This window comes from Hyposmocoma kahamanoa, unplaced genomic scaffold (genome assembly GCF_003589595.1).
Source record: "Hyposmocoma kahamanoa isolate Upper Pololo Valley unplaced genomic scaffold, ASM358959v1 64, whole genome shotgun sequence".
NCBI classification, from domain to species: Eukaryota; Metazoa; Arthropoda; class Insecta; order Lepidoptera; family Cosmopterigidae; genus Hyposmocoma; species Hyposmocoma kahamanoa.
Genome location: NW_020653852.1, coordinates 17,102,228 through 17,118,144, shown reverse-complemented (window position 1 = coordinate 17,118,144; position 15,917 = coordinate 17,102,228). Strand labels below are relative to the sequence as shown.

Here is a 15,917-nt window from a genome sequence, read left to right as displayed (position 1 = left end):
TTAACATTATTTTTCATAAAAATATTACTATTCTTCTTAACATAAATTAATTTACATAAATGTACTGTGACGCAAATGTAAGAATGTTAATCACATTAAACTTATCTTTCAAGACACTTTGGGGCCCAAATTGTAAATTGCCCGAACCGCTCGTTTTAGCAGGGCAAAGGTTGTATTAATATCGGTGGAGTTATCCCAAAGCAAATGGCATAATTTGGTTGGACTGTACGAAAGGAAACTGGACGATTTCTTAAATTTTATTTTTAGTGTTTGTTTCGAATAGATTAGACATAAATAAACACTTTTTGTTCTCGCTATTATTTTTTCTCCTCGGGCTATAGTTTTCGGGAAAATTAAGGACGAAAATTTAATTTACATTTAAAACATGTTACAACGAACAATGCGTCTCTAGCATTAAATTCGGTTCTGACTCTCGCCGGCCGCTGCCGCGAACCGCTCGCTACCCTCACTCTTTTCATACACTTAACAAAACACAATTTGTACCAAGTTAAAAATCTTTAAAAATTTTCAAGCAAACTTTCCATAGTGCCCCCTTTCCTACCGTCTGATCTGTATTTCATTTAGCTAAAGTAAACCAATCTAGCGGTTTTTGCGTCTGAAAATTTTCGTATTATTTTTCTCGTACACCCTGCAGAGCTGAGCCGTTTACATGTAAGACAATGTGTAAGACTAAAAACCTTAAAGTAAACTTTGCAAAAGGCATCAAATAACACATAAATAACAAGTAATCCTTACAGACAACAGTGGCTTAAGAGTGAGCTTGAATGTTACGAACCTACAAGAGATGGAACGCATTCTAGCGACGGTACGTAGTCATACACTAGTTTGGTCATTTTTCTTAGTGCTGTGGTCCACCACTGCACTTTATTAATTTGTTCTGTTTACATTTTTTTTTGAAACGGAAAGATTTCCAGTTCTCTTTGCGTGTTTGTTTTTATTATTATTTCCTTAATGGCACTAGGCTTGAGCCAGTGTCAGTTTCTTGGAATGGGTTTGTTTTTTGCAGTTCTTGAAACAATGACTGACGTAATGTGACATTCCTTGTCAGGTTTTCTCTTATTTGCTTCTGTTTTTTGTCCAGAATTTCAAATAAGGTTTTTTTTATTGAGGAAGTAAATAGAATAGCAAACATTTTTTGTAGTCTTTTTCTCTACTTTGCTTTTGTTCATGTACTTACGACTTATTGAGTTCTTAGGTTTTCGCGATTGTTATCAATGATATTATATTTATTTGTTACACATAGGAAATGGAAACTATTATTACGGATTTAAATCCCGTATATTTGTTTTTCCATTGAATGAATAATGACTGTATTACCTCAGTCAACCGTGACCATGGGACCTGTAAAGGGCTCGAAACGTTGGTTTGTTTGAAAAAGCAAATATACGCGATTTAAATCCGGAATAATAGTTTCATTTCCTATGTACTTATGACTTTTTAACAGCTTCGTTACTTTAAGAAATACGAGTACAAGTTTTGAACATTTCTTTTCAAGCTAACTCAATTGGAAATCTTGCACATTCTCACATTGTATTCCCACAATAACCGCTGAACAACAGAATATGCAGAACCCTCTAAATCCTAAACGGAAACGGTCGATATTGGGCATACCCAAAAAGGGCTCCTTCAATAAAAGACAACGAAGATTTATTTTACAGAAGACACTAGACACTATATCTATTAAAAAACAAACCTACTTTTATTGAATTAACAATATAATTGTGTTACAGTACCTAATAATAAAAAAAACTTACTGTTGTTAAATACTTTTTTATAATATCAAGTGACGGGACGAACAAATAGTGCGCCTAATGGTAAGCTACACGCCTGTCTATAACAGTTGCAGAGCCACTCAGAGATTTAAATAGCAAAGATCTGAGGGGCACTGCTACTGCGCCCGTCACCCTGAGACATGAGTTGACAAGTCCCATGTGCCTTTGCCTTGCCTGAACCCTTGTCTTTTAAAACCAGAACACAGTAAAGCTGACATTACTGCTTGGCGGCAGAATTAGGTATGGTGGCCGAACCTGACCTTGGACGAACTCTTCCACAAGGAGCTACTACTACTATTGTGTATCCATTTAAACATACCGCAAAGTTTATTGTAATTATTTTCAGGCTGAAGATGGTGCTGCAGAAGTGCCGTCAAGTGAGCCGCAGCTGGTAGTATGGGGCACGGACGTGGCGGTGGCGGAGTGCCGTGAAAAGTTCGTGCGCTTCGTGCAACGCTTTGTCGAGCCTGACGCGGTCACCAACGAGGCGTTGTATGAGCAAAAACTCGAAGAGGTCAGTTCGCATCCACTTTAATTTAGTCTAATGATATCAAGATTTGGCGTATGCCTACATAAACAAAAGACAAGTTCACCAAAACTTAGCTGTATGATTTCAAATCTTTGCCTTTTCTTTTACGGAAAGAATGAGAAAAAAACAACTACTACAAATTCCATCCTCTATCCAACTTCAAATCCCGTTTCCAAATTACATTCCATGATATTATAAAAGTTTCCCCGTTTTATAAACAAGTTAGTCAAAAGACTTTGTAAGTGGCTAAAATGCTTACCGCGAAAAGCCAAGAAAAATAAAAAAAATTACAATGCTGCCGTCCTTTTCATAAACAACGTAATCGACATTTTTAGCGAAGTTGAGTTATTGATATGTCTAAAATCATTAAAACGAGATCTACAACTCCCTACAACCTAGAAGCAGTTTTTTATATCTTATTTTATTTTTAGTTTTATTCTTAACGCTAAATCAGCGTAATTGACATGCAAAGAATAAAAAATTCAGTGCCAAAAGTGAACGTTCATTTTGACCTTTATTAGTTCGTCCAAATAGTTCGTTAAATTATGGTAGGGATGAAATAACATGTATGTGGTGTTAGTTGATTGGTTCAAAATAGAACCCCCGGCCTACGTAATGTGCCTACGTAAAGTTATATTAAATTTGATTACAAAAATTCTGTTGCGTTCGCAACGCGCTTTTTGACCTCCCGGGTTCGATTCCCGATAAGACCAATTTAGGAAATGAACTCTTCAGAATTAATGCTTTAGCAGTTCTCTGGTACACATAGTACAGGGGATTTCCTGGTTTGAGTCTCGGAAATGGATGTGGTTGTCTGGCGCATTATTTAAACTAAAGCTAAATTTGAAACTTTAAAACTCAACTCATCAAAAAAATAAAAAAATATGTGTTGATTATCGCTTAACATACATCCAAAAAAATACAGTCGAATTGCGAACCTCCTCCTTTTTATGATGTCGGTTAAAACATAGTCTATTTAAAGTACAAACTGAGGTTGAGACCAACCTAATATTAAGTAATTAAATATTTGTGTCGTCCCGCTCTTTCTTAACTTAGACATACCTTTGATAGAACTAAAGTTAAAAAATAAAATAAGACACAAATTAAAATAAAACTGCTTTTCGGGATTGCTTGTTAAGTAGCTACTGTGAATTCCAAGAACACTTACAAATACAGATTTCCTTTTTAAAATTTCAGATACACACTCTTGAAGAGCCTTTCCTGGATGTGGATTGCGAACATGTCAAGACATTCGATCCTAAGCTGCATCGGCAGCTAGTGTGTTATCCACAGGAGGTAAGGGACATTTCAACAAGCAAATGTTTACTTTTATTCAGTTAAATATGGCATATAACCTACATAATATGTACTAACTTATATGAATTGTGCTTGTCGCAATATCATGTCTGGTAATCGATTTCGGAATCGTCGGTATATGAGACCCTTCGGCTAAAACTCCTAAAGGTCGACAGATAATCGGTAGGCACTCTCACCACATACGACTTAAAATTTATATTGTGGCGGGACTCCAACCACGCTCGACCCTCAGAATGTATTTGGCTTTACATCTGACGAACGATGATTATGCAGACTTTTCCTTGAACTGTATAACTTGGACCTTTTCAAGGCTATAGGCATTATTTAGGTGTGCTCCAGCGTCGACCTCATCGTCACTTTCCATCAGGCGATAAGGAGGTCAAATGCGCACTTAGTTTTTTAATAAAAAAATACTACCATCTCAGAAATATGTAAAATGTGCTAAGATCATGAATGACGTGTTGTTGAGGTCAAATAGGTCCTAACTAGAGATGGGTTTTTACCCGATAAATATCCGTCAAAGGATAAATATCCAATAAATACCCGTTTTTACTGAGTATTTATCCTAAAACATGGATAAATATTTTTTTGTGTTTTTTATAATACAATTCATTAGAATTAATTTTTTATTAAATAATTACGTGCGATTACTTCTCATTTTGCCGTTGTTTTATGTAAAGGCGCTCCCTCACCGGCGAGCAATCGCATGTGAACATTCATTTTAGAGCATTACATTACTAACTACTTCCTTCACCGACGAGCATTCGCATGCAAAGATTCGATTAGGCTGCGATTCCACCAGAGATATGCATGTTAGCAAGGCGTGCGAGAGCCCGCGAGTGCCCACGAGAGCCTGCGAGTGCCTTTGAGTGCCCGCGAGAGCCAGGAGTACCTTTCATTGCCTTTGAGTCCTTTTGAGTGCCAGCGTGTGCTTTTGAGTGCCTGCGTGTGCCTTTGAATGCGTTTGAGAGCCCGCGAGTGCCTTTGAATGCGTTTGAGAGCCCGCGTGTACCTTTGTTTGCTAGCGAGTGCCTTTGAGTACTAGCGAGTGCCTTTGAGTACTAGCGAATGCTTTTGAGAGCTTTTGAGTGCCAGTGCGACTGAATTTGAGTGCCTTTGAGTACTAGCGAGTGCTTTTAAGTGCCTACGAGTGCCTTTGAGTGCCGGCGATTGCTTTTGGGTGCCTTTGAGTGCCCGGGTGTGCCTGCGAGTGCCTCTGAGTGTGCCTGCGAGTGCCTCTGAGTGTTTTTGAGTGCCGGCGCGTGCCTTTGAGTGTCTTTAAGTGCCAGCGAGTGCTTTTGAGTACCCAGGTGTGCCTTGAGTGCCCGGGTGTGCCTTGAGTGCCCGGGTGTGCCTTGAGTGCTAGCGAGTGCTTTTGGGTGCCTTTGCAAAGGCACTCGCGCAGACGGGTACAAAGGCACTCGCGCGCTTCAAAGGCACTCATAAGCACTCACTGGCACTTTAAAGCACTTAATAGTACTTGCTGGCACTCAAAGGCACTAATAGGCACTCAAAAGCACTCAAAGGCACTGAATTGCACTCAAAGGAACGCAAAAGTACTCGCGGGCACTCAAAAGCACGCGCTGGCACTCGCGGGTGCTCATAGGCACTCAAAGACACTCGATGGCACTCAATGACAGTTAAAAGCACTCGAAGACACGCAAAGGCACTCATAGGCACTCGCCGGCACTTAAAGGCACTCAAAAGCACTTGCGGGCAATCAAAGGAACTTAAATGCACTCAAAGGCACTCGCGGGCACTCAAAGTCACTCGCAGGCACTCAGAGGCACTCAAAGACACTCGTGGGCACTCAAAGGCACTCATAAGCACTCGCTGTCACTCAATAGCACTCGCGGGCACTCAAAGGCGCTCAAAAGCACTCGATGGCACTCAAAGGCACTCGCGAGCACTCAGAGGCACTGCTGGCACTCAAGGCACTTAAACGCACTCAAAGGCACTCAAAAGCACTCGAAGGCACACGCGGGCCCTCCTAGGCACTCAAAACTTCATTTCATTTCAAATTTTCATTTTCAAAGGCACACAAAGGTACTCGCGGACACTCAAAAGCACGCGCTGGCATTTAATGGCACTCATAGGCACTCAAAGGCACTCATAGGCACTCAAAGGCACTCATAGGCACTCGATGGCACTCAAAGGCACTCGATGGCACTCAAAGCACTCTCTCTCCGTGTCTTGCGCACTCATGTAAATTAGTCTGTAGCGAATTTAGGCTTTGGCAAAGTAGTGGCTAAGTGATTTTGAATTGAATTTTCTTTGTTTTAGAATTAATTATCGTTTAAGTATTTCTAATGGAGTCTTTAAAAATAAAATATTGAACAACCAAAAACCCTTATATTCTATATACGAAGCTGAACCACTCTACAATAACGGACTAACTTAGTAATTTGAAAAAGAATCCATGCAAAATGTTAGACAGCTGTTTAATAGCGAATATAATATTATATAATTATAAAAACAGCTATTATATAATAGCTGTTTAATAAGCGATTTTTTAACAAACTACGCATTGAAAAAATAATAACATTCACGCAAAAATACAGGGATTTACGGTACTTAAACCTATTCTTTTTATCACTGCGTATAGAAAAAAAGGTATAACAAGCAATATACTATACGTACGTACTACTAAATTGTATCAATGTTTACAATTAAGATTAAAAATATACTTTGTTTTACTATATAAATAATAAACCACGATTAAGATTACGTTTTTGGATAAATTTCGAGTAAAAATGGATAAATATAGATATTTATCTATATTTATCTTTCTACTGAGTATTTATCCCAAAGATTAAATATCTTTGGGATCCATGACCCATCTCTAGACCTAACGTATCACAAAGTCGAAAATTTTTTGTCCGAAATAACGTTTGTTCGAATTTTCATTACACCAAAAACCGAATTATAACGAAATAGTTGTTCTTTCAGGATATGTTGAATTTCTATCGCAAAGACACGATTAGGTTCAGTTACGTTAGGTTAAGTTAGAAAGAAAAAAAAGTTTAAAAGAAAAAACATTTTCCTCTCAAAATGACTTTCGAGGTTATGAAATTTCGACCAAAAGTTATTTCTGGAAAATGTCACCGGTCGAATGTTATACCAACAACCAAGCTAAGTGTTAAATACAGGAGCCAGTCAAACACGTCTTTTGTCAGTTAGGGCGAATGCGCCGTGACCGCGCTGCATATGCGCTGTGCACGCGCTACTCGCATACTGCACGCGCGCTGTACACGTGCATATAGTGTGCAATTAATACATGTTAAATATGTGACGCGCGGAACAGCACGAAAACAGATTGCACCACGGAATGCTCGTGTGCAGCTCGCGAGCCTTTCGCTAACAGACGCATTCGCCAGATCTGTACGCACCCTTATATTTATTATCTGACAAAACGTACCAAGCCATTACCCCTTTCTTCTAATCTTAAATAACAAGATTACCTACTTAACTAAAAGCAAATTATTGATATTACCTACAAATTAATTTACTTTATTTATAAGTACATGTGTATGGGCCAGGTGTAGTCCATACATGCACTGTAGTTGTAAGTTAGTTGTAGTAGTAGAGTAGCACGAAGAGAAAGATTGCTTGAAAGTTCAAAGTATATTTTCGTAATAAGTTACAAGTGTTAGGTGGCAAATCTTTTCTTAAGTAGTGTCTCTGTGGACAGTTGGTGACGTACTGAGTTAAAATTAAAGATTAATTAGTTATATTAAACAAAGAGCTGCGCGCGACCTAAGTAGGTTGCCGCGTGCGCAGATTTGTACTTAAGTATGTATGGTGAGACCATACAACATGAATTAAATTTGGACAGAACGAAAAAGTTCTGTTTAAAATAATAATCGTGCTATTTAAATAAGTCTTGACGATCCTCGTGGAGCACTCTCTGCATGTGCGGGATGCAATATGCCACAAAAATTCAAGTTATAATTTATTATAAAAGAACTTTTCATTCATGCATTTCAATTAATATATAGGTAGTTCCGGCTTTCGATGCAGCTGTGAATGAGCTGTTCTTCGAGAAGTATCCTGCGGCAGTGCTAGAGCACCAGATCCAAGTTCGTCCATACAATGCACCGCAGCGGCACATGCGGGACCTTAACCCTGAAGGTGATTGATATAAATACTTATACTGAATTTGTATTGGTATGGATCTCCTCGAAGATAGTAGAAATATTGAATTTAAGGCTGTCGTAGTTATCGAGTTCTTAGGTTTTCGCGATTATTACACATAGGAAATGAAACTATTTTTCCAGATTTAAATGACGTATATTTGTTTTTTCAGACAAACAATCGTAAACAAGCTGTCGTAGTTATTCACGAAATGATATCACGAATTACAGGTTTGTTACCACGATGTCATTTCTATATTTTTCCCCGATATTTCGGAACGGTTACACGCTCCATGGGCACGGGTTGACTGGCCAGCGGCAAATGAGAGCTTTAAGAACAGGCATATCTGTCTAGCCTCTTTCACTGTCGACGACTACCCTCATCTTGATTACTTGTGGCGTAACCGGCAGGTAACACATAAAAATAAATCATATCCTGGTAAGAAACCTGTAACTGCTGTTCATTATTTAGTGGAAATCTAGCTTTATTAGTACATGATAAATCACTTCGATCCTTCGACCGGATTAACATCTTCTACAATAAATAATAATTTCCTCAAACATGTTCAGAAATGTTTGCATTACTTTCAACGCAGAAAGTTTGTCATTTATGGACCGTGGGACTTCTACCCAGCGCCTACAAAGTAAGTATGAAAATCCATTACTGTCCACTTCTCTAAACTTTTAAATCTACTTTCTTATAATGAACTGTGTAAACAGACAAAAGAAAAACGCATGCAGCCAACTGCCTAGTGTTCATAGTTGCGAGAATTCAAAATACCTACCTGTACCACTTACTTAAAAAAAAAAGTAAATGGCGGTAACATTTAAATTTAAAGTGTTTTGTATTCTTTTGTTTTTTTTTCAGTCGAGAAAATGAGTGCTAGTGAGAAGAGCGATAACGAAAATACAGTAATAGATACACATTCAAACACATCATCAGAAGTTCAGCTGACTACTCAGAAATGTGCCTGGAAAAACAATAACATTTTCTTTTAGCAATTGTCCTAACACGTGAAATATTTCTTTTTTTTTTACATTTCTATTATACATCTTCGTTTCTTTAATCTTTTATTATTTCCTCACATTGTTTAAGAAAAATACTATACATGCCTAGGCGGGGACGGGGATTGCTTGACTCGTATTAATACGAGGCCTGACGCTTTGGCGCAATACAAGCTGGCGCCGGTCCTTGCAACTCATACTCGTCCAGGAATCCCTCACTTCCCGGCTTCTGAAATAATGTACTATTATTCCTGCAGCTTTCAATTTTATCACTGATAGATATCCTAATTTCAAGACCCTTTTTAATAAGAGAATCACCACATTTGGGAGGAATCGGCTTGAGGCGATCATGTTTTACCACATTTGTCGCATTTAAGCCTATTCATCGTCAGCGTGGCCGTTCGGGCTTCGACGGTGCCGCTTGGTCAAAGACTATCGTGAATTCGCAAGAAACTGATTCGTTATCGCTTTTATTAAATGGACATAGACGTAACGCGTTTTCTGACCGTCTTAATGCGAATCCATATCGGTAAAATTCTCACCAACTTAACAGTGTCACAAGTCAAAAAGCCACGTTTTTTGTTTTGTTTGGGCGCATGCAGAAGCTGTCCTGTTGATAAAAATTTGGCAGCATTTTACTCAGCCTGAAGTTATAATGAGTGATATTTGTCAACTAATCGGTAGAATAGGTAAATAAAATATTGCCATTAGTACAGCGACATATCTCGCCAGCTTCTAGTAAAAGTATCTGGCTGACATACTTCATAAGTTTTTCACAGGTAGCGTTGATAGCAAAAAAAAAGCCATTTATACCCAAAACAAAAATCAATAATAAACACATGGATAAATCGTAAGATCTGCTGGCTCGATTCGTGGCTCAGTTGATAAAAGCGGTAGCCCCGACGTGGCAACAGACGCTGGTTCGAGTCCAATCTGTTAAAAGGAATTTTTCCTTCTGTTGTTTAATATTTTTGATAATGATGATAATAATAACGAATGGATAGAGTATTTTCACAAAAAATATATTAACACCATGATGTTTTTATGGTTTTAACACAAACATCGAACACAGTCGGAATTAAATTTTTTTTCGATCCGATTGTCCACGTCAGTTGAAACACTTGTAAAGGTACTGGCTGTAGTGAAGAAGGTTCTAAAATCTCTCACTAGATGTCACAAGCGGCTCAGAAGGCCGAAAGATCCAGTACAAAAATCTTTAACAAAAACACATAGGCGAAATTCGACAACTTTATAACTTGACCCGTATCAGTTGGTTTTTTTATAACATCAAGTGACGGGACGAACAACTAATGCACCTGATGAGCTACACGCCTGCCTAATTAGTATGGACTAATTAAGTGCCACTCAGAGCTTTTAAATAGCAAAGGTCTGAGGGGCATTACCACTGCGCCCGTCACAGACATAAGTTGACGAGTCCCATGGACCTGTAATTTCACCAGCACCATTTACCTTTCAAAACCGGAACACAGTAATGCTGACATTACTGCTTGGCTGCAGAAGTAGGTAAGGTGGCAGTACTGTACCCTGGACGAACTCTTTCACAAGGAGCTCTACTGCTACTGAAATAAGAAGAGCAATACTTACAGTGCAATATGGTCGTGGATTCAAGTCCCATCGGGTCAAAAAAGTTTTGATAATCGTAATAAAAACTAGTGGAGTTATTTCATAAACAATCTGAATAATACACTATGATTTTAACATTGACTTACAATTATATGGACGTCGGGTCCGCGCTAAAAAGTGTCCGCACTTGTAAGGCGCTAAAATCGTATACAGAGCGCGACACTCCGCTTTAGTCTTCATTTGTTCTACGGACAGCGCGATACTGCGATGACATAACAATTTAAATTTCGAATAGGTTGACTTGGGACATTTTTTTCGTGGTTTTTGTATTAGACCCGTCGTCCATTTATTTGTAAGTCAATGGATTTTAATAAATAAAAAATTGCTACTAATCGGTAGGTTATTTACTAAAACAAAACAAACGTCACTTTTTACTTTCCACATTTGAAACTTTTAGTTGTGCCAGTGTGCAATATGTGGTCTCTTGCCACCGATTACTTTTCTCATAAGATTTTAGGCAGTTTTAAAAGTTTAAGTTTTGGCTTCCGGCCGTATGTACTCCACGACATCCGCAGACTTTGTACAGTAATGAAGTCGTGACACGTATAGCAACGTCGTCGGTACCGCTGGAGGCAATAGATGATTGGGGCCAGTCAGGGCGGTGTCATTAAGGTTACGGCTGGTGTACTTCTTTTTCTTTTCCATCTTTTTTGAAGCCGTCCTCCTCGCACTAGTCTACTCTCGGTGGTACTGACGACTCGCCTCCGTCCAGAGATGAATTTCTATTTTTCCGTCTTCCCCTTCGTTGGTTCCCTGGGTTGTGGTTGTGGAGCAATGAGTTGGGTAGCAGCGGCAACAGCAGCGTAATCACGTCGAGGGGTCAACGTGCTTGCGAGTGACTTCTCCGCCGTGGCGGAAAAACGAGAGGCGGGGCAAGGGGAAAGTATCTATCATGTATAAATATATTATAATAATAGTTTTTTTTTTACAGATATCGATCAACTTGTGACAATATCAGGCATGGTGATTCGCACGTCAAGCATAGTTCCCGAGATGCGTGAGGCATTTTTCAAGTGCGCCGTGTGTGGCGCGCCTGCCGTGGCCGAGCTTGAGAGAGGCCGTGTCCCTGAACCGTCCCACTGCGGCCATTGTAACACGGCCCATTGCTTCCAACTGGTGCATAATCGATCGCATTTTAGCGACAAACAGCTTGTAAAACTACAGGAGTCCCCTGGTGAATATTTCAATTAAATCTTCTTTGCACAAACTTAAACATAAACTTTGCCAGCTGGTGGCATGGTTTTTTAAATTTAATTTCTTAGTCTACTTTCATTTTAAATTACCAAAATTTTCCTTTCTCTCTCTTCTTCTTTCAAATAATTTTATTTTAATAACTTTTGCAAGTACATACATGTTTTAATTTGTGTACATTTAGGCTCTCTATATGAAGGCTCTCTGTTGTGCATATTTGATTATATACAATACATCAATCTGATTTGAGCACTAAATTTTGCAAACATAAAATAAATAAACAAGTAGGCGGAGATATTTTTGTGAAGTATACATACTTAATTTTTTCTTTAGGATTTGCATCTTCAGTTTGATAAAGTTGTTCTACCGGTATCAAATACGGAAACCTTACTTCGTCTAATAAAATTGTTTGTTGAAATCCAGTAAATCGATTATAATCAATAAGTGGTATGTCTTGTGTTCCAGATGACATGCCAGCTGGCCGTACTCCTGCTACAGTGTCAGTGATGGCGCACGGTGCTTTAGTTGAAGGCGTAGGTGCGGGCGAGCGCGTCAGTGTCACGGGCGTGTTCCGCGCCGCGCCCGCTTCGGTTCACCCGCGAAGGGCCACTTTAAAGGCCTTGCATAGGACTCATATTGATGCTCTGCATTACAAGAAAGTCCATAGCGATCGGTTGCTCGAAATTGAGGAAGGGTAAGTAGCAGTTAGTATGCTTATTTCGTACCCTCTTACCCAAAGCCACACACGATCATATGTCAAAAGTGCTTCTAATCACAATGGAAGTAAATTAATTTGCTATTCCGCGAACCCACTGAACGGAATATCGAGTAAGGCTGTTAACAAATTGACGGTATGTTTGCAGTCAATGCGTGAAGTCGTGTAGCCGTAACCGCGACTGCATGTTGATAACGACTTCACGCATTAACTGCATGCAGTCGATCTCGGTATATACCGGGTGTAACAGAAAGGTGTGGTCATATTAAAGGACCCAAATGTACACTTGATTTAGACCCTGTGTGCAAAATATCAAATAAAAATAAGTGACTTTTAATGTTGATATAAGTTTAATTATGTTTGTATAAATAGTGATTGTCCGAAACAACCACTGCGTCACAACTCTATTGCTAGCTTCGTTACTACGACTTCACAAATTCATTCATGAAACCTGGGCGGGGCGAAAGAACAGCTGACTACAATTGAAATGCCATTGTAAAAACATGATTTCAATATGTTGATAATACGTTAATATTAAGTAACAAAATCTTTAAATACCTAGAAAAATCGAATTATTTCTAATAATATTATTTTATGCCATACCTAGGTACGCGTACGTACTTATTTACATACAATTTAAAAAATATTTATTTACTTATTAAGCCCGTAGTTACGCACGCCTTCATCGTATACACATTCTACATAGTTTAGTATTAATACATTTATTTACGACAATTTTACAATAGTGGATACTTTTTTAATTGGTACTTACCTACTGTTCAATTCATACACGTTTTAATGAATTTCCTACGAATTGTAATTCACTGTTGTACAATGTACGAAATATTGACTTGTTTACGATAATTTTGAATAATAAGTACAATCAATGCACGCACTGCTGGAACATTTCACACATTTACAGGTAAGGTTCAAAATGCCGACCTCCATGCAATATGCATATTTCCGTGCGTCGGTACAGAGACTGCTCTACTCTTTGAAGCATCTGCCGAGTGATTTGACTAAATGCCATTTCGATCCGCTGCCTCATTTCTTCTGCGCTTTCACAGGACTCCGCATAAACAATATTTTTTATATGACCCCATAAAAAAAAATCGAGCGGTGTCAAGTCTGGGGACCGCGCTGGCCAGGGTACAGGACCTCCCCGCCCAATCCACTGCGGGAAACGGTCGTTCAGATGGGAACGTACATTTCGAGCAAAATGTGCGGGTGCTCCATCGTGCTGGAAAGTCATCCTGTGTTCCATCACGAGTCTCACGTATTGTGTCACTGGCAGGGCCATCAGAACGTCATCCAAATCTTCTGTTAGGAATCTTAAATAATTGGCCCCATTCAGACTTGCCGGCAAAAACACTGGACCGATGACGGCACAACCTATTATACCAGCCCACACGTTAATCCGCCACTGGTGTTGAAAATTTGATTCCCTTGATACGCGGGGATTCAAATGAGTCCAAAAATGTTCATTATGCATATTGATAATGCCCGCACGCGTAAATGACGCCTCGTCTGTCCACAGTACCGACGAAGCGAAGTCGGGAGACCTCCCAATCTGGTCGCGGTACCAGCGGCAAAATGCCAAACGTGGATCATAGTCCGCTTGTAACAGCTCCTGCGTTGTTTGAAAATGGTATGGGTGCTGGCCATCATCCCGTAGCACACGCCACACACTCATATGGTTCACACCACCAAAGGCTGCCGCAGCACGACGAGTACTTGTCTTTGGATTGCCGAGAAAATGTTCCAAAACATCTGCCTCGAATTCTGGGTCTCGTGAACTCGGCCGGCCTTCAGAACTGGAACCACGGAACGATCCACTATTATGAAGTCTCATAACCATCTTCCTGAAGCATTCCAGAGTAGGAAATGGTCGACGTCGATTTTCTGGGACGCCATCAATAAACTTTGCCCAATACATTTGGCGAGTCTGGCGCAAGCTCCCATCGGCTGCGCCTACGCACAACATCATCTCATAGTAATCACTATTGCTTAAGCGTGACATAGTTTAAATAAACACAAAAACGAGACACAAACAAAACGATGACACCTATTTAGTCCTCACAACGCAAACGGCAATTACAGACTGTTACAAAAAATAAAAAAATAGTGCCTCTGCCTTAGCGGCGGCACATCAAAGGACGCCGACTGAAACGCAAATTTTGGAATATAGGGTAACGTTTTCATAATGTACCGACAGGATGAAATTAAAATTATTACCATCCTTTTAAAATAAGACCCTTCTCATGATACAAATTACATCATTACATACACATTAAACGAATACCTATATCCTACGTATCTACGACCTTCAACGTTGCACTGCATACGTCTTTGTTTGTAAACATAACTCTGACCATCACCCGTACCACTTCCACACAACGCAAGAACTGACTGGGTGATTACGGATATACTGCACTAAGGAGGCAGTCACCCATCGGAAACCCACGACATCCGAAACGAAAGCCTAACACACTAACCACTACACCACCATGGAGGCAGTCAACTATGGGAATCAAATCCACGACCGCCGAAACGAAAGCCTAACACTCTAACCTACACCATAGAGCCAGTCAACTATGACATTCGAATCCACGACCTCCGAAACGAGTCTAACATTAATTCACTACTCCACATCACGATGTATAAAATCAAAATGCTGGCGGCGAAAATCAAAGGTGATATTTTTGCCGCCAAAGTTGCCGCCAAAGGCTTGTGACTTCGCTACGATTACGTATCGCGTACGCAAGGCGACTAATCTTGATACTTTGTTTATTTAGGTAAGATTTTTTATGGTTTTACACTATTGCTAATTTAAACTATTCTAAAATATTTCTTTAGATGAGTAGATATTATTAGGAAGTAAGAACCTTAATAGGTTCAACGGATGTTAATTATTTCAATTTCACCATGTAATAAACCCATACACAGAAAGTTGTCGTGTGTAGATAAGTCAAATTAAGCGTAAACCTGTTGTTAGAAACGTGTGCTCAGCAATAGACGTATGTAAGTTAGTAAAGTACTATTTTTTGCACAAGGTTTAGTCCACTACACTTGCATAGTAAGTAATGGTTGGAGACTTGACATTCTCGCATCTTTGAAGATTTCGGCAATTATCTCCGAAATCCAAGTTTTCTCACGATATTTTCATTTCCAAGCAAGTGATGAAAATTATAATAATTAATTCGTAGTCAACGATCAAAACTAATTTCTTGACGTTTGCCGACCTTCAGGTTGCACCTTTACGATGAAAGTGTCCCAATACAAAATTTCAACTTTTTGGGAATACGCAAAATAAGATTCAAGTTGTGACATTTTCATATTATTTTATTTATTACTCTTGAAGTACTAAAGGTGATGGCCTTATTAGTCTTTGAAAATAATGAGGAAAAATGGAACTTTACAACTGAAAATTGTTTCTGATCATTTTAATGTTCAACAATTTAAAAACATAATTTACAAAAACTAGTCGCCAATAGGTCTTTTTTTAACGATTTTTTTGTTATCATTCAACGTATTAAGAATTAAGTCTTTTTAATGTTCATCAGCTACGCAAGATGTCATAACCCTTGATA

General features: G+C 39.1%; 2 protein-coding genes across 3 annotated transcripts in view; one reads left to right on the top strand and one right to left on the bottom strand.

Annotated features, from left to right (window-relative positions):
• The window catches only part of LOC113231070 (1-acylglycerol-3-phosphate O-acyltransferase ABHD5), a 56,606-nt gene that overhangs the window by 3,470 nt on the left and 37,219 nt on the right, over positions 1-15,917 (bottom strand). The window lies entirely within an intron of this gene.
• LOC113231068 (DNA replication licensing factor MCM4) overlaps positions 1-15,917 on the top strand; it is a 34,564-nt gene that overhangs the window by 8,832 nt on the left and 9,815 nt on the right. For both annotated transcript variants that reach the window (XM_026465234.1, XM_026465233.1), the window contains exons 4-8: positions 2,140-2,307; positions 3,520-3,618; positions 7,638-7,770; positions 11,353-11,595; positions 12,078-12,306. In XM_026465234.1, the coding sequence (XP_026321019.1) occupies positions 2,140-2,307; positions 3,520-3,618; positions 7,638-7,770; positions 11,353-11,595; positions 12,078-12,306 (872 nt within the window). The remainder of the gene's footprint in view (positions 1-2,139; positions 2,308-3,519; positions 3,619-7,637; positions 7,771-11,352; positions 11,596-12,077; positions 12,307-15,917) is intronic.